General features: G+C 39.0%; 1 protein-coding gene across 3 annotated transcripts in view; it reads left to right on the forward strand.

Moving 5' to 3' along the window:
• LOC122734204 (casein kinase I-like) overlaps positions 1-11,480 on the forward strand; it is a 98,176-nt gene extending 86,696 nt beyond the window's left edge. For all 3 annotated transcript variants that reach the window (XM_043974950.1, XM_043974951.1, XM_043974949.1), the window contains 2 exons: positions 6,690-8,685; positions 9,985-11,480. In XM_043974950.1, the coding sequence (XP_043830885.1) occupies positions 6,765-7,748 (984 nt within the window). In that variant the 5' untranslated portion in view covers positions 6,690-6,764 and the 3' untranslated portion in view covers positions 7,749-8,685; positions 9,985-11,480. The remainder of the gene's footprint in view (positions 1-6,689; positions 8,686-9,984) is intronic.
• The last annotated feature ends 12,319 nt before the right edge of the window (positions 11,481-23,799 follow it).

The raw sequence follows: 23,799 nt of genomic DNA on the forward strand, positions 1-23,799 counted from the left end.
GAAGAGAATTTCTTTTTAAGATCTTCAGGGAAAGAGAGCTCCCAACCTCTTGATAGTATGGTTTTTTTTTCACTGAATCTAATGTCTTTTCTTCTTGTCATCCACATTATGAAAGCTTTATACAGTTAACTCTTATTATAAGCTCATAAAGTCATTATCCAGCTTGTAGATTATCTGGGCACTATGCTTTCATCTCTCTCCTATTGCCTCCTTTTCAAATATTTTCCTGTTAATTAGTAAAAAGCGGACAATGGAAGGGGCATGAAGTGAAACTCAAATCAATTTTACTTTTGCTACTTGCTAATAACTGGTAAAAAAAATACATTGATGGAGAAGATGGGAAAACTGTATCATGGGAGAGAAAAGGAATTGTTATTCAGAGAAGACAAGCCTAGGGTATAGAAGCTATCAAGCAATGGTCAAAGGCCATGGGTTGAGTAGGAGAGTGAAAATTGGGACCAGAATAAAGGAGAACAAATTCCAGCGAAGCTTGACAATGGTCCAAGGCCAGAAACAGGGACAAAAAATTAGGGTTAGTACAAAACTCTAAATTGGGATATGTGTGTGTGTGTGTGTGTGTGTGTGTGTGTGTGTGTGTGTGTATGTGTGTGTGTGTGTAAGTAAGAGGTTAAATTAATGTAAGAAATAATTCTGGGGGCAGCTAGATGGTGCAGTGGATAGAGCACTGGCCCTGGAATCAGGAGTACCTGAATTCAAATCCGGCCTCAGACACTTGACACTTACTAGCTGTGTGACCCTGGACAAGTCACTTAACCCCCATCGCCTGCAAAAATAAATAAATAAATAGTTCTGAAACGCATTGTGTTGTAAATAGCTCAGCTTAGAATCAGGAAGACCTGGGTTCCAGTTCTGCCTTTGAGATTTAACTAGCTGTGTGACCATGGGCAAGTCACTTAACCTCTCTGAGCTTCAGTTTCCTTATCTGCAAAGTGGAGATAATAATGCCATAGGCTTGTTGTGAGGGCTCAAGTAAAATAATGTATATAAAGTGTGTCTATAAATCACACCTTAAAGTGCTATAGAAGTGTCAGTTATTAGTATCATAAAACATCTTGCAAGTATAATAGAGCATGTGCAGAACCTTGAAGAGACCTTAAATGCTAATCAAAGCCTGAGCTATAAATAGACCTTCTTCCTGGGCCACTGAGGTGAGGGGTGGAATGGGCATGGTACAACAAGCCAAGAGTTTCCCAGAGGAGGAGGAGCCTCCTTCTAGGCTTCGCTAGAGCTGAATCCAGTATAGATTGTATTTTGGTCCAGACTAGATGAGCTCCTTAGTGGGGGTAAAAAAGTGCAATGCAACAGGGCCTTGGACCCAGCAGCAGTTCTAATTATTAGACAGGGACTTAGTGAAGCAGTCATTGGGAACTTTCCTGGGCCCAAGAAACTAATAGAGCCTCTCAAGAGACTAACTTCTGCAGCTTTGTCTTCCAAAGAAACCAGCAGGGCCTTTTGGCCCAGAAGTCTTGAAAGTCCAAAATTCCTCTGGGGGCTAAAGAGGAATGCTAATCCCTCAGAACTACAAATGCCAGGATGCTAGTCAGGTCTAAAACTCCTATTATTTTGTAAGTATATATAGAACAAATATCAACATACAAATACAAGGTGTTTTGGGAGGGTGGACAGTAGCAAGTGGAAGGATCAGAAAAGGCCTCATGTTCTTGGAAGAGGAAGGTATAAAAGGAGGGTATCCCAGGCATTGGTATAGCATATTAATAAAATAAGCCCATTAATAGATACAAAGGTATAGTGAATAAAGTTTTGAACCTGGAGTCAGGAAGACTTGTCTTCAAATCCTGCCTCAGATTAACTACTGGGTGTGTGGTCATGGACAAATTGCTTAGCCTTTGCAATCCTCAGTTTCATCATCTGTAAAATGGGGATAATAACACCTGTAGGACTCATATCAAAAGGACTTTGTGATCCTCCAATGAGATGAAGGAAAGCCCTTGGCCAACCTTAAAGATCTATAGCTTTGTCATGCGTTTCATATACACACACACACACATATGTATATATACATATATATAATACGTACACACATGTGTATGTATATATGTGTATATATGTATGTACACATATACACATATAATCTTTAAACTAAAGTTAAAAATAAAACCCCCAACACCACACCACACAACTCTCTAGAGTTAATGTACTCTGGGCAAATTAATGCATATAAATGAGGACGTTTTCATGTGCCATCTCTAGCACATGTTGCTATGGTATTTAATAACCATTTTAGCTGGCATGTAAACACTCAAACAGCTTCACAATTCAGTTCTGAACGCTAACACCCACATAAACCTATGCATTTTCCCCACATCCAGAAAGACGTCTGGGACTCATCTGAATAAGAAAAACAATAGGATATGTTTTCTTTATGTCATTTTTCTAGGCAAACAAGGAAAAAAAGCTTCAATTGGTCAACAAGTTTTTATTAAGCACCTACTATGTGTCAGGCAGTGCACTACACACTAGGGATATAAGGAAAGGCAAAACATAGTTTCTGCTCATAGTGTAGTGGAAGGAGTATTGGGCTTCAAGTCATGAGAGATGTGGGTTTGAATCTTGCCTTTAATGCTTACACATTGTTTCTAGGGACAAGCCCCTTAGCACCTCTGGGCCTGTTTGCTCATTTGTAAAATACCACTAGTATCAATTCTCAATAGTAGCAATATTCTCAATATATAGAAAGTATTTTGCAAACCTTAAAAACACTATCAAAATGCCATCATACTCAAGGACAAGGAAATGGCTTTAAGGCCCAATCACATACATTAGCGTCAGAGAGATCCAGTTATGTGATGTGATTTGAGGAGTTTTCCAAGGGTCCTTGCCATAAAATCTGAAGTTTTTACCATTAGAGTTGTTTCTTTGGGTTATACACCTCATGTCTTGAAGGCTTCTGTTAAAGTATGACTCTCTTGGAGTTAGTGATGAAAATAAAGCCAAATGATGGAATAATTTTTTGGATGAGCTAAGGGGAATGGGATATGGGGACAGGGCACTTTTGACTTGGGGGGGGGGAAAGATCCTTCTAGTTAGTGGCAGTCCCAAGGCTTGCCACTGTCGAGGTCCTATTCAGGGTCCAGGTGGACAGGATTATTGTGAGGAAAAATGGAGCAGCTAGGTGGTGCAGTCAATAGAATGCCAGGCCTTGAGTCAGGAAGACCTGAGTTAAAATCCAGTCTCAGACGCTTACTAGCTGTGTGACCTTGGGCAAGTCACTGCTCTATTTGCCTCAATTTCCTTGTCTGTAAAATGAGGTGGAGAAGGAAAGGGCAAACCATTCCAGTATCTTTACCAAGAAAATCCCAAATGGGGTCATGAAAAGTTGGACACGACTGAAACGACTGACAAACAACAACAAAACGAGATAATAGATGAAAATACCAAAAAGCTTTGTTTTCCTCATTTGTAAACTAGACAGAACAAAAGCTCTTCCTTAGAGAGTGTTTCTGTCATAAAAAGATGTGTGAAACGGATATCAGTGCCTCCCTTCCCACTTTTGTAAAATAGATGGGACAACAGTGGTCTTTTCCTCACAGGACAGTTGTGAGGTAAAATTGAAGTAAGATATGAAATGTACCTAGAGCTTCAGTTTCCTCTTTTATACAATGGACAAGAGAACAATGGCCCTTGAATTTTGTAGGGTAAAAATGAGGTCATATATGACAAGTACAGCAAAGCCTCGGTTCTTTTGTGAAATAGACATAACAAAGAGTCCTTAGGAGGTAAAAATGAGGTAATGTATGGAGATTGTCTCAGAGCATCAGTTTCCTCTTTCTAAAAAAAAAAGGATCCCAAAGCCCCTTCTTCAGACAGTTTGTGAACCATAAATGAATATATGAAAAGTACCTTGGTAAAGCAATATTCTCTTTTGAAAACTGTATATGCCATTAGTAGCTCCTTCTTCACAGTATTGTTGTAATGTAAAAGTGAGGTAGTATATGGGACATAACTCAACACATCCATTCCCTTTTTCTTTTCTTTTTCTTTCTTTCTTCTTTTGTAAAACTGACATCAAAGCAATGGTTACTCACATAGGAAGGTTAAAAATATTGTGAGGTAAAAATAAGGTAAGATATGAAAGAAGTTTATTTTTCCACTTTAAAACAGATAGAACAATCGTTTTGGGGAGGTAAAACATGAGGAAATCTATGAAAAGTTCCTCAATTGCTTTTTCCTTTTTTGTAAGTGGACATGAACACAAGGGTCCTCCCCCCAGAGGATTTTTATGAGGTCATATTGATGTAGGAAATGGGAAGTCCCTGAGAGCTTCAGTACATTCTTTCTGAAAATGGAGATAACAGGCTATTTCACAGGCTATTTTTGTGAACTGACTGGAAAACAGACCTTCCTCAGATAGTTTTGGGAAGGTTAAAAGAAAGTCATCTTTGAAAAGTACCTCAAGTGCTTCCATTTCCTATTTTGTAAAATGAACATGAAAATAGTGGATCCTTACTTATAGGACATTTGTGAGGTAAAAATGAGGTAATATTGGAAAAGTCTCCATAGCACCTTTCCCCATAAGAAAAGTACTTCAAGACTTTCTCTTTCTCTTTTATAAACCTGACATGAAAAAAACAATGGTCATTCCTTCACATAGGAACATAGGAAGGGCAGGATTGCTCGGAGGTCAAAATTGGGTAATGTATGAAAGTACCTTAGAAGTTTCTTTTCCTCAATTGCACAATAGACAAAAGAAGAACAGGCCTTCCTCAGATAGTTCTCTCTCTCTCTCTCTCTCTCTCTCTCTCTCTCTCTCTCTCTCTCTTTGTGGGGCAGTGAGGGTTAAGTGACTTGCCCAAGGTCACACAGCTAGTGTCATGTCTGAGGCTGGATTTGAACTCAGGTCCTCCTGAATCCAGGGCCGGTGCTTTATCCACCAGATAGTTTTTCAGAGGTAAAAATAAAAGTCATCTTTGAAAAGTACCTCAAGTGCTTCAGTTTCCTCTTTGGTAAAACGGGCATGGCAACAACAATTCTTCCCCAGAGGATTTTTGTGAGGTAACACTGAGGTAAAAAATGTAAAGTGTCTGAGATCTTCAGTACTTTCTTTCTGGGAGTAAACAACAAGCTCCATCCCTTCCTCAGGGTGTTTTTGTGAGGTAAAAATGAGGTAACATCAAAATTACCTTAGAACTTCAGTTTCCTCCTTTGAAAATTGAACGGGAAATAATGAACCTTTCCTCTTGGGATTTTTTGTGAGGTAAAAATGTGGTAATATTGGGAATCTGTTTCTTCTTTCTTCAAAAGAAAATGACCCAGTGAGCCTTTCCCTCAGAGACTCTTTGTGAGGTAACAATGAGGAGATGTGAGAAAAGTCTCTCAGAACTTTATCTTCCTTCATCAGTAAAACTCACTTCAAAACAGTGAACATTTTAGTGAGTTAAAAAACGAAATTACCCTCACAGCTTCATTTTTCTACTTCATAAAATGGATATGACAACACTGGTCCCCTTCCTCAGAGTTACTGTGGTAAAAATGTGTTAGTGGTGGAAAAATATCAGAGAGCCTCAGTGTCTTCTTTTGTAAAAATGGTATAACATGTGGAAAATACCTTACTGTTTCTGTTCTCTCATTCATAAAATGAACATGATAACATTGGTCCCTTCCTCAGAGTATTTCTGGGGTAAAAATCAGGTTATGTAGGAAAGGTTCCTCAGAGCCTCTCAGTTTGCTCTTCTGTTTAAAAAAATGACAAAAATGGCCCCTTCCTCACAACATTGTTGTGAAGATCAAACCTGCTAAGCTATACAAACCTTTAAATGTGAGCTATTATTTTGGTTCATGGGATGTATTTTATCCTTGGCTTCTTGATAAACTCATTCTGTACAAAATCCAGACTGCCTCATTTATCTTAGATAAATAAACCCACATTCCTTCCCTATTTTCTGCTAATCATTTTTGTTCTACCTATCCCCATCCAATGTTTATTTTGCTTGGAGGAGAGATGGGATGCAAGATGAGTTTAGTAAGTTTGTATCCCCATGCTCTATTCTCCTAACCCTATTTACCCTCCTTTCCCCTCTGGGCTCCTCTTTGTACTCATCTTGTTTTAAAGCCTCCCCACCCGTTGGGGGGTGCGGGTAGGCAGGACTAAAACCCCTCTTACTTCCCTTGACAATGTGTGTGTCTGTGTGTGTGGAGTGTGTGTGTGATGTGTGTGGGTCTCGATGTGTGTGGTGGTGTGTGTGCGTGTGTGTGTGTGTGCGTGTGTGTGTGTGTGTGCATGTGTGTGTGTGTAGGCAGGAATAAACCCCCTCTTGCTTCTCTTGACTGTACCCAGTGGGATGTCTGCTTCCCCGGAGGCCATTGACTACACTCCCAGTCATTTTCGGGTAGCCCAGGCCTGTGAACGTAATCAGTTTAAGAATGTCCTGTGTACAAGTACAAGATGGCTGAGGTGGGTGGAGCCTGGGCTTTGGCGGGCTCTGAGTGGTTAAGCCCTGTGGAACTGAGTTGACGTCTCCCACTGTGACGTCAGCCCGTTACCTAGTGAAACAGTATTTAAGCAAGTGCTAGCGTTCTGCCTAGGCAGAGCCAAGGGAGCGGCCCTGGTTACAAGTCACTTCTCAGCCGCCTCCCGGTCGGCTCTGGTTTATTTTCTGCTGTTTAACTCAGAAAACATAGTTTTTGTCTCCTTATTCCTGTATCCACAGGTTCTACCAACTCTCCACCTGCCTTCTTGACTCCCGGAGGTTGTTAGCCCAGCATTTCCCAAGTCGCTTTTTACCATGGCCTGTAGCAGTTCCCTCAGGGATGAGTTTATCGTAGGAGGAAAGTATCATCTAATAAAGAAGATTGGGTCCGGCGCGTTTGGTGACATTTATCTAGCAACCAATCTGCTGACGGGCCAGGATGTGGCTGTGAAACTTGAATCCCAGAGAAGCAAGCACCCTCAGTTGTTGTATGAAAGCAAGGTCTATAGGATCCTCCAGGGCGGGGTGGGCATCCCCCACATGCGATGGTTCGGTCAAGAGAAAAGTTACAATGTTCTTGTTATGGATTTGCTGGGACCCAGCTTAGAAGATCTCTTTAATTACTGTTCCCGTAAATTCAGTTTGAAGACCGTCGTAATGTTAGCTGACCAGATGATCACCAGGATCGAATATCTGCATAGTAAGAACTTCATACATAGAGATATTAAACCTGATAACTTCCTGATGGGTATGGGACGTCACCGCAACAAGTTATTTCTTATTGATTTCGGTTTAGCCAAAAAATATCGAGATGGCAAAACCAAACAGCATATCCAGTACCGAGACGATAAACATCTAACTGGCACTGCTAGGTACGCCAGCATAAATGCTCATCTTGGTGTAGAACAGAGTCGTCGGGATGATCTGGAATCACTTGGCTATGTACTAATGTATTTCAACAGAACAAGCCTTCCATGGCAGGGACTAAGAGGGGCAAGCAAGATGCAGAAATATGAAAAGATTAGCGAGAAAAAGATGACCACACCTATTGAAACATTATGCAAGGGCTTTCCACCAGAATTTGCCATCTACCTCAACTACTGCCGCTCTCTGCGTTTTGAAGAAACCCCGGATTATTCATATCTGAGGCAACTATTCAGCCTCCTTTTCAGATCCCTGGCCCAACCACACCAGGAAGGCGACTATACCTTTGACTGGACCATCCTGAAGCAGAGATCACAGCAAGCAGGCGTTTTTAGTGGGCTGATTTATCAGGGTCACTTCCCAATAGGTTTCTAAGAAGCAAGAAGGGCAATTCCGATCAAATGATCGGATAAAAATGTAATGATTTTGTCTTGACTTTTACAAATTGTTGGAGCAACTGTTGATTAAGAACTTTAATTCAAAAAGCAAAAAAAAAAACCAAAAAAACACACACAACACCTTAATTCCAGAAAGCAAAGAAAGAACTTCACCTGAGAAAGCAAAGAACTTCATTTGAGAAAACAACAAAAACAAGAATTTAATTTCAATATAAACTTCAGTGGTAGACAAGATGTTAAAGACTCAAACTCCACCAGATTCCTAAGCTTGGCCCTGATAAGGCAAAGATCGTAAGATAAGTTATTACTCTTCAGTTCTAGAAATACCAGAACATTATGGACATTTGCCAATAGGGCAATCTTTTACAGCTTAATTTTAGTATTAACTGGCTCTGGGTATCCTGAGATAGAACATGTGGTGTCCACTTGTTTCTTTGTTTTGGGGGGGGTGTATTTTTTTTAGGTACAAAACTCTTTACTAAGTGGTTGGCACAGGTCATTTTTGAAATATACTGTTTTGACATCTCATTCAGAACTGCATGAACAGTCTTTAACCCATTTGGAACATTTGCAATTACCCACAATTGGGCACATACAGATTTTTCCCCCTCCTGGAAGTTTGGAAACTGTAAACTCAAACCTTCCTAAACTTGGCTAAATTGTATTCGCAAGTCAGCAGCTAGAGAAACCCAGTTTGGGGGGTTTTTTTGTGTGTTTTTTTAAAGGATCTGAAAGACTGTCCACTTACCATGCTAGAAATAACATCATCTTAGATGAAGATTTAAGAAAAGATCTTGTTGACTGCTAGATTACCATCTAGAACTCTATCATCTCTACAGATTCCCTTGTATACAAAAGAAAAACAGCAGATATGCCACAGAAAGATACAAGACATCATACGATTGAACTACTATGTAAGTTGCCTAGTAAATGTAATCTCTGAAAAAAAAAGTTATTTGAAATGGAAACTTTTTTTTAAAGTTAATTTAAAAATTTGGTTTTTGTGAGAAAAAAATCCTGCTTGCTAGTTTATGAGAGGATCAGCATATCCATAATTTTTAATAGGTTGTTTTAGGGATATTGATCTTTTTCCTTTGCAGATTATTTTAGATTTAATATTATTACTCTTTCCTCTTTTTTTGTATTTTTAAAAATTCTGTCTCAATGGAAAAGGCATACTTGTCTTAAATATATGTGTGTGTGTATATATGTATCTATATGCACACACATATATACATATATGTATGTGTATACCTATATACACATATATACACAGTCATGCATGAATGCAGGCAGTTTATGTTGCTATTGGCTTAAACAGCTATACTGATTTGCTATGGTCTTTTAGAAAATTAGAAGAGAAGTGTTGAAAAGCTTTTTAACAAAGGAGATTTCGACATCCTTGTGAAATGGCTATGATCGGATTGATACGAGCTCTTAGCTTCTCCCTGTGTGGTGTTCTCATGATTGCTGCCCCCAGCCCCTCAAGGCTGTCTATATGAGTGTTCTTAATCTCTTTCTTTTCCTTTATCTGTGATCCATCAGAAAGAAGGATAAAAGAAGCCCACAATTCTGATGGCTACATTGAATAGATCAACTTATACATTTATAGCATGCCTGCATAAATGTAAAAAACCCCACCACCAACAAAAAAACCCTTGCTGTCTGAAAATCCTACCAGGTGCCTCATGTGTAAATGTAGAGTTTGAGGCGTTAAATTTGTGAGATCCTGAGATATGGAAAGATCTGTTTACTGTCTCTTGATTTCATATATAGTTTTTTAAAATTTGAAAAAAATGTCTCAGCAATAAATTCGTGATTGCCATATTCAGTTTTTAAGGCCATTTAAGCCTTAAAAAATAAACAAGCACTTGAGGATAGGCAGCATTTCTAAGGGATTCTTTTTTTCTGCCTGGTTAAAGTATTAATTGATTTGGTTCTTTAGTAAGAAGTTAGTCTCTAAAAGTTATCTTTACATATGGTTTGTGTAAAAGGAAAAAAACGGTTTGACTGATAATAGCTGGAAAAAATATTTTCTGGGGCTTAGGTCTTCATTTACTATGCACTTAGAGGATACACTTTTTCTGATATTTGTTCTGGGTTGGTTGGTTTGTCATTTAAAAAAAATGTGGTATAGTCTAAGTTTTTTTTATTTACAACTGACATTTTAAAGCAAGATGCCCATTCTGAATGTGTTGCCATTTTGTCTGCAGCTAGAAGTGAGCCACTTCCATCATTGAGCCACTTGCCTTTTCTTCAGTTTGACAAGAGAAGAATCAGAAATTTGGTGAATTTGCTAACATCTTGACTGGAGATAAAGCTCATTTGGACAAAATACAAATTACATCTTTCCACAAAAATGATGGTTCCAGTTGAAGACACAACATTCCATAATTAGATGATCTAGACACTTGTGCTGTGGCTTATTTTGCTGAATTTTAATGTAACCAAGGGGACGGCTAGGAAAGAGATTGGGAGGGTTATTACCATTTCTACTATGTTAACCCAATGGAGGGGATACAGTTCTTTTTAAGTGTTGGGAATTTGCCATTTCAACTTGTTTGAATGTCTCCATTTGGAAAAATAATAACAAGTAAATGCCAGCTTGGGGAGGGACTGGTCTAATCTCATATTATTGTACAAATGTTCAAATGACCTATATGTGCATTTTAAAAGGTATCATTTGTGTTTTGGTTGACCACCCGCTAAGAAAAAGGGGATATAGAAGATTGTGCTGAAGATTGAGATTTTCTCCTTCAAGGGGACTCATTTTCATTTTTCTTACTTCAAGTGTAAGGAGTCAGATTCTTCAAGTTGCAAAAATTCTCCCTGGGAATAAGACTTGGCCAGCAGTGAAACTGACCATTTTATGGTGGAAAAAGATTCACTGATGCTGTTCTTTCCATTTGCTTATAGATAGCTTCAGTTGCTCTGACGATATAGTAATCTGCATATATCACCAAGCCTCCAAGTGATCAGCCTGGACCATTTTTCCACACTGTCATCTGTTCCCCAGCTCATGCCCAGCATAAACATCTGCCCTATTGGGCATATTTTGAAGCCTCATTAATACAAGAATTAGCAGTAAATTGGAGCAGTCCAGTAGTGCCTTGTATAAAAGACGACTGAAATGGGCCTAACCTTGAATATAGGACTAGGATCGGAGTAGAGCTTATGTTAAGTTCTTTGCCTTGCTGACCTTTAGGAAACACAGGCATCTGGGAACCTGTTCAGTGTTTTAAAATATTTAGTAGTTATCCACAGCTTTCAGAAGGCTCTTTGAACTTACATTAAATGTATAGTTTGCCTTCCCTCATTTGTGCATAAGAAATAATATTAAAACATTTCAGTACTTGGATAATATGAGTCTAGCACTCCAACTCTGCTGCCACAAACCCATATTTTGAACACATCATGGTTCCGTTGTCATGTTATCATTACATCAAACTTTGCAGTTTTAAGTACATTCAGGTAAAAGTTATGTATTTGCAAAGCACTGTATAAATTTCCATGAAAGGTACATCCAAGACAAGTTTATTTACTAAAGTATCTTTGGGAACAAAAGAGCTAGTGCTAAAATGTATTATTTGAAAAGTCAGTTTTTCGTTGGTTGTAAGGTGGTCATTCCAAAAACAAACTTCAGCTGCTTTCTTTTTTTTAACAACAAACAATTTGAAGTCATTCCAACTGAGAAAATAAAAGTCTGATTTCAAGCACTGTAATATTTTTTGTTTTGTGACTTACTTGGGTATGTCCTCTAACATTACAGCTTGTAATCTATCCATACTCTCTCATCATGTTTCTTGCCTATATTGAAATTTTCGGGATAAGGAGTAGTCCAGCCTAATGCTTTGAAGACCTTTTTCTCATTTTCTTGACATTACAGGGATCCCAGTAGAGTATGTAACCTCTATACTGATTATCCCTTTTCTTGATGAATGCCTAGGCCACTTTTTCCTGTGGGCCACCTCCCTAATGACATCTTTTGCACTGCTACTGTACACACCTCTATGACTATTAAGGTATGTGGTGATTTAAATTGTATACTTACTGAGTTCTTAAAAAATTTCCCTACTTTCTCTTCTACAACAGCTATTAGAGCATAGACTGCCATTATTTTCATGGTGGTCTTATTACAAATGCAATGTGAGATAAGCAAATGTCTCATGAAAGATTTCTTGTTGTCCTAAAAGTAACTCAGTCGATAAATATTAAGCACCTACTATGTGCCAGGTACAGTGCTAAGTGCTGGGGTACAAAAAAGGCAAACAACAGCCTCTGCCCTCAAAGAGGTCACAGTCTAATGGAGCTGATAAGAGGCAAACTGGACAAACAAGCTACATACAAGTTAAATTAAAAATAATCAAGAGTGGTAAGGCATCTGAATCAACAAGAATTGGGAAAGGTTTCTTGTAAAAAAGTGAGATTTTAGTTGGGACTTGAAGGAAAGCCGGAGGCAGAGATGAGGAAGGAGGGAGAGCATTCAAGGCATGAGGATAGTGAGTGAAAATGCCCAAAGTTGGAAGGTGGAGTGCCTTGTTTGTGGATAGAAAAGTAAATGGGAAGTTGGAAGATGTAAGGAGATTAGAAAGAGGTGTGTGGGGGGGGTATATTATGAAGTTTTGATATTTGATCCTAGAGGCAATAGAGATCCACTGGAGTTTTTTGGGGGGTGGTTACAGGGTCAGACCTGTGCTTTAGGAAAATCACTGTAGTGGCTGGATGGAGGATGGATTGGAATGGGGAGGGACTTGAGGCAGACAGCCCCACTAGCAGGCTTTTGCAACGATCCAGGTAGGAGGTGGAGGACCTATACCAGCAGGATAGTAGTGTCAGGGGAGAAAATGGGGTACATTGAGAGATATTTCAAAGATGAAATCAATAGGCCTTGACAATGCCTTGAATATGGAGGGTGAGAGATAGTGGGGAGTCCTGAGTTGTAAGCCTAAGGGACTGGGAGGATGGTGTTACCCTCTACAGTAATAGGGGTTGGGGGAAAGATGATGAGTTGGGTTTTGAACATACTGAGTTTGAGATGTCTATTGGACATCTGGTTCTAAATATCTGAAAGGTAGTTGGAGATGCAAGACTGGAAGTTAGGAGAAGAGGTAAAAAATGAAATCCATGCAAGCTTATAAGATATTTTATATACATTCTCATTTGCTTTTCACAACCACCTTGTCAGTTAATTTCTGTTTATTATTATTATTAAGTTGGGAAAACTGAAGCTAAGAGAAAATGTGATTTTGCCCCTGGTTGCTCAGTGTCTCAGAAAGGATTTGACCCCAGGTTTTCCTTACTCCTGTTCTAATGCACTATATTACACTGACATCTTATCCAGTTCCCTCCTGAATTAAAAGACTGTGAGCCAGTCTTTCGTTTAGATACCTCTCTTTGTTTTATTTCCCTTTTTCATTTATAGTGAGGTCAAGATCAACCTTCAGGTTTTCCAGGAGTATGTCTCTTTAGCCACTGGGCAGGAATCTCATACTTTGAGAACTAACAGCTAAATTAATATTTGTATATAGTTTTTAGACTGATTCTTGGCACTCATCGCCCTTTTGTACAACACTGCTTCCATTCCCTGTAGAAGCCAATGGAGACCATACGGGACTGAGGGCCATTTTAATAATCTTTTTATTGCATGGGTTGCTGTAGGTACAGAATTGATTACCAAGTGGCAAGCCTACCGTTGAAGCTCTCTGTACTTAAGCTGGTCCTACAAGCAGACATGGTCTCTTACAGGTCCATACTCAAAGCCTTTCCAGCATTACAGGACCTTCCAGACCCTGTGCCCTACTGGCATAGATTTAAAGAACCCAGTGGGCCATGTGCATGACATGCTGAGTGATCAGCATAGGACTTTTGTGAAGGTTCATTCTGAATAGAAGAACTGCAGGGGGGACAAACATCAAGCATTTACACAAGCAAAATAGTGCAGTGAAAGGGGTTTCTGATGCCTTGTAAGATGGACGAGATGAAAGCCTTAGAAGGTGTTGGGTTTTTTAAAGCTAAAGTGGGCCTATTTGAAGGCATTTTAATAGTAGTGTAAAATTCATGGAGTGGACATGAATCTTAACTAGAAAAGTAATTGAGAACCTTAATGCATCTCAAATATTTGTCCCGAGATTAAATGAAAGAAGATGGTATTAAAAGTTGCATTAACAGTTACCATCCCTGCCTCTCACTCTTCCTAGCCTAGTGAAAAATGTGGGGATTTTTACATGATGATCCCAAAGCTCCTTAAGAGCTTTATATTCCTAGAGACTTTTCTTTCCAAATAGATAGAAAGCCTTACCTAGACACAAATCAACCCTTTTTCTCAATCATAATTTATGTAAGATCCAGGAAATGAAATGAAGGCAAGGGAAAGATTCCCTGTGGGCCAAAAGCATGTGAGAAATCCCCAGCATTCAGTTACCAACTCCTCCCCCCCCCATTTGAAGGGAAAGGTTTAGTGTTAAATAATACACCCCAAAGGCCTAAATTTGTACTCAATTTGCATTAAGCTGAGCTGGTTATACAGTTAGATAGTGTTATAGAAATGTAATTTATGATTGGTGACCTTAAGTCTGATTGATGAGAACATACTTAGGAAAACCTTGCAAAAAATTAAGGAGTAAAATCCGAAGTAAATGAAATATTTGACTGTTCTGTAGTAAACTTTGTTCTGATTCAGAGGCACTCCATTTGGTACACAAGGTATTATTATTATTATTATTATTATTATTTTATTTATTATTTTGTGGGGCAATGAGGGTTAAGTGACTTGCCCAGGGTCACACAGCTAGTAAGTGTCAAGTGTCTGAGGAAGGATTTGAACTCAGGTCCTCCTGAATCCCGGGCTAATGCTTTGTCCACTGTGCCACCTAGCTGACCCCCACAGGGTATTATTCTTCAAACTGCTCATCAGGCAACTTCACTGAGTTAGTTCAAAGTGCATCGTTTTAAAGTTCATTACTTTTTTCTATATTAATCTTTTATTCCAGAATCTCTCCTTCTTTCCATCATATGTCCTAACACTGTTTTTGTTAAGTAAAAATTGTTTGATTTGACATTCTTCACATATTAAACTGGGTAAGATAAACGTCACACGGATTGGAAACTGACTTAAGGATGACAAACTAGGTCTAGTCTGAGAATTGTTTGTGAATGGTAAGTGTTAGGTTGGATAAGAAACCAACTGGTGGATTAAGTTTCCCCGGGGCCCAGCCTGGCAGGGGATAAGGGGGGGTGTAGGGGAGTTTAGCAGTTTCTTCTCAATTCATTCATCCTTCCTCTAGCCCACAGGCAATGGGAAATTGAGCTGAGGGTGAATCCCCAAAGTTAAAGCCTCATTTGTTCATCCACCCCTGAATCATACTTAGGATAAGCACAGAAATATCCTGATGATATATGAATTTAGCCACCGAAAATTAGATAGTGAAAGGAATACAGTATATACAGGAAACTTTTAAAAGTCTGAGATTTTTTTAAGTAATTGCTCTTAGTCCCAATTTCTCTAGTCCCATAATGCTCACCTGTTCCACGTTCCACATTGTATTATGATTATTTATGAGCATATCTTTTCTCCTCTAATAGGCTATGACTTCATGTGGTCAAGACTGCATCTTACTCATATCTCTGCCACCCAAAGAACTTGGCATGGTGCTTGGACCACAGTGACTACTCAGTAAATTGTTTTTTAATTGAATTGCCTGTAAATATAGGTGTAGTGATGTAGAGTGGTAGTGTACTTTATAAAATTATTAGTAGAATTTTAGAAAAATTAAGAACTAAATATTTGTAGAAAGGAAAAAAATTATAGACACATAGGTTATTCCAAAAGTCTTAGTACAGTTTTTTTTGTTTTGTTTTGTGGGGCAATGAGGGTTAAGTGACTTGCCCAGGGTCACACAGCTAGTAAGTGTCAAGTGTCTGAGACCAGATTTGAACTCAGGTCCTCCTGAATCCAGGGCCAGTGCTTTATCCACTGCACCACCTACCTGCCCCCAGTACAGTTTTGAACTCTTAAAGAACTGCATTAGAACTTTGGGGATACCCTGAATTAAAGGCAGAACACTAGGCCAAATATATGAGGTATTCACAGCAAGGGATAGAGGATAGGAACATAGGGACTAAACCTGTGATTTCATTGGTTTAGGGAACTCCTTCTAGATGAGGAAATCTCCACCAATGCAAATGATTCTTAACTCCAAAATTTCTAGTCTTAGAGAGTTGCCAGAAGGCACTGAGAAGTTATATGACTTGTCCAGGGTCACAGTCAGGATGGGTCAGAGACAGGACTTGGAGTGTATGTCTTCCTGACTCCAAAACTGGCTCTCTCTTCAGCAAACCTTTTGGCAAAGTGGATAGAGAATCATTTTTGGAGTCAAGCCCCACCACTCCCATATAGTAGCTGTGTGGCCCTGGGTCACACTTAACTTTCCAGTATCCCAAGTGCACCTCTACATTGGAAGCGTGAGGTTCTTCACTGGGAGTTCCCTACAGTAAAATAACAGGTGCAGACCAAAAAAAAGTAAAGTCTTAGATTTGGTTTCAAAAAATCAGTTTCCCTCCCAAGTGCAATATTGGCAAGTCAAAGTTAGAAAGCAGTTTGTCGGAAAAAGATCTGTGGGTTTTAGTGGACTACAAGCACAACAGAAGTCACCAGGGCAATGTGGCAGCCCACAAAAGCTTAATGCCATCTTAGGCCTGCACAATTTCCAGGAATGATAATGATAGGTTAGTAAGAGTATTAATGCTTTATCCAGATGTCAGACTACATCTAGTTTGCACTAAGACTTTTGCAACACCTTATATTTAAGACAGAATATGTTAGGATAGAATGTTCTGTCTAGTGCTAGGCATCCCATTTTAGAAAGGACATTGGTAAGTTTGAGAGTGCCCATAGAGCAAGGGGGATGGGGAAGGTTTGTCATGTCATATGAAATTGATTATTTTTAGCTCAGAGGCTGGTGGGGGGTTTGGGGGGCATAGTAGAGGGAAGAAGAAGGGATATGTTAGCTATCTTCAATTATTTGAAGAGCTATGAGGTAGAGGCATGATTAGACTTGTAGAATAAACCTCGGATTGATCAGTAGAAGTTGCAAAAAGACAAATTTCTCAGCAATTAGAGCTGCCTAACACTGGAGTGGACTGCCTCCTATGGTAGTAGGTTCCCCGGGCAGTGGAGATATGCAAGAAAGGACTGGATGACCACTTCAGGAGCATGTTATCGAGAGGATTCTTTATCAGGTATGGTTTAGACCAGGAAAATCCTGAGGCCTCTTCCAAACTAGAGATGCTGTGATTCTGATTCTGTAACAAAAGGAGTAGTATATGTTACTTAAGGTTGTGCCAGTATGATAAATGATTATGTACAGTTATGAAGCAAATGAAACAATATCTTCTCTTTGGTGCCCCCTTCATGTTGTCCTGGCTGCCTAAGGCCCCTAACCAAGGTGATCCCCTACACAATTGCCTTTCAGGCAAAAGAACACACAAGAAGTTTCATCTTGGAAGAAACTGGAGGTTTGTACTTTTAAATTCTCAATAATAGTTATAATAGCTAGCAGGTTTGCAAAATGACTTACAAATAGCATCTCATTTGATCCTCACAGCAACTCTGGGAGGTAGGTATTGTTATTAACCCCATTTTACAGATGAGGAAACTGAGGCAGACAGATAAAGTAACTTGGCCAGAGTTACATATCTAGCAAATGTCTGAGGCTGGATTCGAACTTGGATCTTCCTAACTCCAGGGCCAGTGCTCTATCTATCCACTGGGCCATGTGGTTGCCTTAGCCACAATTCATTATGCATTTGTATAATTACTCATGGTCTGGTTGAGCTCTTTTAGTAAAAGAGGATGCTAACTGGACATCTGTCTGAGACTAAGTGGTGGGGGATAGGAAGCTCACAGGGTCATCAATTTGGAGCTAAACAACCTTAGAGATTCATAGATTTGAAGCTGGAAGGGATCTCATTTTATAGATAAAACAAGAGGCCCTGAGTGCCTTGCCCAAAGCCAGACAATTAGTAAGTGACAGTGGTGGGGTGGGAAAAGAATCAGCACAAAGCAATTTTAAGGGATGTTAGAAAATTTCTAATTCAGATTGGTGAGGCCTTGATAGTAGAGTTTCTATGATTTAGTGAAGCTGGGGTGAGGCAAGGGAGCTTTGGAAATTCACTGATTCCAGATCATAGACAAACTTTTTTTGTGACAGTGAAGAAGGTTTGCAAAATGATTCTTAGATGTGGGCATAGCTCAGCTCCATGAACTTCATCTGCAGTATACTACAGACTGAGTTCAAGAGGCATAGCTATGGCATTCTCTTTTTTAAAAATAGAGAATTTTAGTGATTTAAAAAACTCTAGAGCATCATGTTTGCTGAAAACTACCATCTTTATTTCGCCAATGAATTATCTATCATCTTGTATCATCCAAGTGTTGATGTCTTACCATCTTTGCTGGAAATATTTGCAAACAGTAAATATTGTCATTCTTTGTTTCTGTGCATTTTGCTACTTTATGAGCCATTTTTATTGACAATATGTCATGTGGTTTTGCTATGACATTATAGTGTATCATTATATCTGCAATTGGCCACTGAAATATTGATTTAGGAGCCAAAGGCCTAAGAATTGTGTAGAGCCTGTTGCATCTTACAGTACCGTTATTGTCCTTTCCCTTGTCTTCTTACTGTTTAAAGGACAGACTTTTACATAATTACTGTTATTGCATGTTGATTGAAGCTTTTTTCCCTCTCTGGAAACAATTCAACTAGTCCTGACCTGAAAGATTTTTACTCTGAATCGTTACATTTTCTGAATTCAGAAGAAGTGAAATTCCAGCCAGCTTTCTTTATATACAGAGCCTTGTGGGTCAAGATTCTGTATATCTCTCTATAGTTATCACCAGAATCTCTCTCTCTCTCTCCTCTTCTTCTTATTCTTTGCTTCAAGACTACATTTGCAAGTAAGTGAATAAATTAATAAAAATATTTGTTAACAGTTTATTCTGTGCCAAATATCATGTTAAATCCTGGGAATACAAATTCAAAAGCAACATATTGGAGTTGTGGGGAGGCAGGAATGGCACACTTTGATCACAGAGGTGGTGACTGAGACCATGTTGAAAGTATATTAATACCCCATTCAGGATCAGTAGAAGAGTTGATTTTTTCATGATTCCAGAACTGGAAGGGGTGAGGGAGAAGGCAAGGTAACTATCTTGCTTGTTGAAGCCAGAAAGTAGTAGGTGAAGTGAGGAGGTCACCAATCAGGACAGTCAGGCCCATGGTGGAAGTGGGACTAGAGCCAACATTTTAGTTTGCTCTTTTTCATTAGTTTTAATTCTGGTCTTGGATTTATAGTTGAGTTAGACCTTACTAGCACTTTCCCCTCTTACTAAAAGATCCCTTCCTTGGTAATGACATGCTTATGATGGAAACGATGCTTTCATTCTTTCAGCAGAGGATTTGGTGAAACATGAGCAGGAAATTCAGACATTCTTATTAGGCCCCATCATTATACAGAGAAGAAGGACATGGCTCAAGTATCTTTGCCAAGAAAACCCCAAATGGGGTCACAAAAAGTCAAACACAACTGAACAACAATCATATAGATAAAACCTCTACTCTCAAGTGTTCACCGTCAAAGATGACAGCTTGACTTTGGGGGAGGCTAATCAGTTGTACTGTTTTGAGGACTCCTTGAGGACCAGAATCACATTTTGCCTTGTTACATCTTAGGATCATATAATCATAGATTTATAGCTCAACAGTTAATAACTCCAATCTCCCCAATTTGCAGATTAAAGTATCACAGAGCTAGAGCTGGGAAAGACCTCAGAGAGTCTAATCCCTCTTTTTCCAGAAGAGGAAACAGGTTCCCAGAGATGCAGTGATTTGCTCAAGGCCATCCAGCTAGTAAGTGTCGTAGGCAGGATTTGAAGTTAGGTCTCCTTGACTCCAAGTCGAGTGTTCCAGATCCTACTGCAGCCTCTGAATTCCTCATTGTTCTACGAATAGATCATGTTCACTTTGGTCCCATTGCTTTCTCACCTTTTGTTCGATTTGCTCTGGTGCCCAAAGGGAAGGGAAGCCTGTTCGACTGGAATTCATATTGGTGAGGAGGGCAAGACAGACTAAAAAGATGCTTGGTATACATTCTGGGAACCTGAATGGCATAAATAGGCAAGGACTAGCTAACTACATGCTTTATATTTTGTTTGGGTGTGAGTCAGAACATGATAGTCTTCAAGACCCCTGCCAGCTCTTAGATTCCATAATTCTATACTTTTGGGATCAGTAGCTTCATCTGCTTCTTTCTTTTTTTTTTTTTAATTTTTTTTTATTTTTGGTGAGGCAATTGGGGTTAAATGACTTGCCCAGGGTCACACAGCTAGTAAGTGTTAAGTGTCTGAGGCCAGATTTTTTGAACTCAGGTACTCCTGAATCCAGGGCCAGTGCTTTATCCACTGCGCCATCTAGCTGCCCCACATCTGCTTCTTTCTAAGGAAGCAAAATGTTCTTAGCATCGATAGTACCATTGGACATGTAATAAGGACATTAATGGTGAGAAGATATTGGGGCAGGGGGGAAAGTCCTAAGTGTTCTTCTCACCATAGAAAATAATAGCCTATTACTTTCTGAAAAATGAAAAGAATGGGAGTGGTTTATAATGATTTTATTCAGCATCTGGGAATTCTTTTAGCAAGTTATTTTCTCAAGGGCTCTTGCTGCTGTGAGTACTGTCACCCTAGCAAATACATAGTGATATTTTCCACATTTTGAAAAAAAAATCTTAATTGTGTAATATTTTAAAGTACATTAGTGTGAACAGAGGCCAAGAGACATAGGTCACAGTAATATACTTCATAAAATTTCTTTATAAGCTGCCAGTATTAAAAGTGTCTATGGGAAAAGTAGAATTATCTGCCCCTTTTTGAGTAGAGTCATTGAATTTGGTGTCAAGGAAAAAAAAATTGGGGTCACATCCTGCTGGGGTTTTGACTATGACGTTCCTGATTGAAGTCAGTGGGAGTTTGGTGTGTGTGTGGAATGATGACAACATATCCACTTTGATGACTTGGCTAGATTCAACATTGGCTTTTGAAGTGCATAGCAAGAGTGATATCTGAGAGAACTTTTCAGTGGAAGACCCTTTGTCAAAATAAATTGTGCTTTGCACATCTCTGTAAGAAGATTATTACTCAACTCATTTTCCCTTTGATCGATCTGGAGAACACTGGTAATAGACAGTATTCTTTAGCTTCTACTGCCATATTGAGAGAACTAGATATTGCATTTAATTCTACTTATTGTGTAAACATTCTTGTATTCCTCATTGATGGTATTATGTATCAGAGTTCAGAGTGGTTATCTCTAGCAAACAGAAAGCTATTTCCCTAGCTATGGTTATGCTTAATGGTTCATAAATGTCTGCATAATAATGCTCTCATTTACTTGCCCTCCTCGTTTATTTTCGTCACTACTAGTTATTCTTTAAGGTCTCTTGTACAATGCAAATTAGTCATCCAGTTTTCCCCATATTGGAGGGCTGAATTTATATTACATGATCTGGCTGCTTTTAACTAGAATTTCTTGTCAGGTGTTTCTTAGAAAAGCATCTTACTATTTGAAAGCTGTTTGTCCTCTGCGGCCCCAAATGAGCCATAGTATCATCATTTTTTTCATTAGTCCATATATATGGGAAATAAGTAAAAAGGGAAAACGGCTGGCTGTATTTGGAGTCCAAGGACCAATGTTGGAATCCTGCCTCTGTCATCAGTGTGACCTTGAGGAAGCTACTTTTTTTTTTTTTAAGTTTTGAGTCCCAAATTTTATCCCTCCTTCCCTCCCTCCCCTCCTACCTCCCGCCTCCCTGAGGCAGTAAGCAATCAGATATAGGTTATACGTGTGCAATTATGCAAAACATTACCATATTAGTCATTTTATATTAAAAAACTTGACTAAAAAAAATGAAAGTGACAAATAACATGCTTCAGTCTGTGTTCAGTCAACATCAGTTCTTTCTTGGGAGGTGGACAGCATGCTTCATCATTAGTCCTTTGGGATTATCCTGGAATTGTATTGCTGAGAATTAATTGTCATTCACAGTTCTTCATCAAACAGTATTGCTGTCTCTGTGTACAACATTCTGCTGGTTCTACTCACTCCACTATACATCAGTTCATGTAAGTCTTTCCAGGCCTTTCTAAAATCATCCTGCTTGTCATTTCTTGTTTTGGGGTGTGTGTGTGTGTGTGTGTGTGTGTGTGTTTTGCTGTTGTTGTTTGTTTGTTTGTTTTGTTGTTGATTTTGGTTTTTTGGTTTTTTGCGGGGCAATGAGGGTTAAGTGACTTGCCCAGGGTCACACAGCTAGTAAGTGTCAAGTGTCCGAGGCTGGATTTGAACTCAGGTCTTCCTGACTCCAGGGCTGGTGCTTTATGCACTGTACCACCTAGCTGCCCCTGCTTGTCATTTCTTATAGTACAATAATATTCCATCACCATCATATATACCACAGCTTGTTTAGCCATTCCCCAATTGATGGGCATTCCTTTGATTTCTAATTCTTAGCCATCACAAGAAGAACTGCTACCAATATTTTGTACTGTGAGGGCCAAAATTTGATATACGGAGCGTTATTTGGGTGACTCGCCTTAATATTGGGGTCCCGGAAATATGAGGGACCTTTTAGGTTTAACCCTCCACTCTGAAATGCCCTTTTTAGATATTTCTCCCAGGCCAATAAGAAATGAGCCTCTAAGTTTTTTTGTTTGTTTGTTTGTTTGTTTTACATATAAGGTATTTTATTTTTTCCGTTACATGTAAAGATAGTTCTCAACTTTTGTTTATACAAGCTTTACAATTTAAGATTTTTCTCCCTCCCTCCCCTCCCTCCCCCCTCCCCTAGACAGCAGGTAATCTGATATAGGTTATATCTATATATCTATATATCATATCCATATACATATAGATAGATATATATACACACATATATATATATACACATAATAACATTAATCCTATTTCTGCATTAATCCTGTTACAAGAGAAAAAATCAGAGCAGTGATGCAAAACCTCAAAATAGGAAAAAAAAAAAAACAACAGCACCCAAAACAAAAGAAATAATATGGTTCAATCAGCATCTATAATCCACAGTTCTTTTTTTTTTTTCCTTGGATTTGGAGATCCTCTTCTATCATGAGTTCCCTGGAACTCTTCTGTACCATTGCATCAGTGAGAAGAATATAGTCCATCACAGTAGATCAACACTCAATGTTGATGATACTGTGTACAATGTTCTTCTGGTTCTGCTCATCTCACTCATCATCAGCTCACGTAAGACCCTCCAGGTTTCTCTGAACTCCTCCTGCTCATCATTTCTTACAGCACAATAGTATTCCATTGTATTCATATACCATAACTTGTCCAGCCATTCTCCAATTGATGGGCACCCCCTCAACTTCCAATTCCTTGTACATGTGGGTCCCTTTCCCCCTTCCATGATTTCTTTGGGCAAAAGACCTAAAAGTGGAATTGCTGGGTCAAAGGGTATGCACAGCTTTATCGCCCTTTGGGCATAATTCCAAATTGCTCTCCAAAATGGTTGGATCAGTTCACAGCTCCACCAACAATGCATTAGTGTTCCAATTTTCCCACAGCTTCTCCAACATTTATTATCTTCCTTTTTTGTCATTTTAGCCAATCTGATAGGTGTACCTCAGGTGGTACCTCAGAGTTGTTTTAATTTGCATCTCTCTAATCATTAGAGATTTAGAGCCTTTTTTCATATGGGAATAGATAGCTTTGGTTTCTTCATCAGAAAACTGCCTGTTCATATCCTTTGACCATTTCTCAATTGGGGAATGACTTGGATTCTTATAAATTCTATTTAATTCCCTATATATTTTAGAGATGAGGCCTTTATCAGAAGTACTGGCCTCAAAAATTGTTTCCCAGCTTTCTGCCTCCCTTCCAATTTTGGATGCATTGCTTCTGTTTGTACAAAAATTTTTTAATTTAATATAATCAAAA

Source organism: Dromiciops gliroides, chromosome X (genome assembly GCF_019393635.1).
Source record: "Dromiciops gliroides isolate mDroGli1 chromosome X, mDroGli1.pri, whole genome shotgun sequence".
Classification (NCBI taxonomy): domain Eukaryota; kingdom Metazoa; phylum Chordata; class Mammalia; order Microbiotheria; family Microbiotheriidae; genus Dromiciops; species Dromiciops gliroides.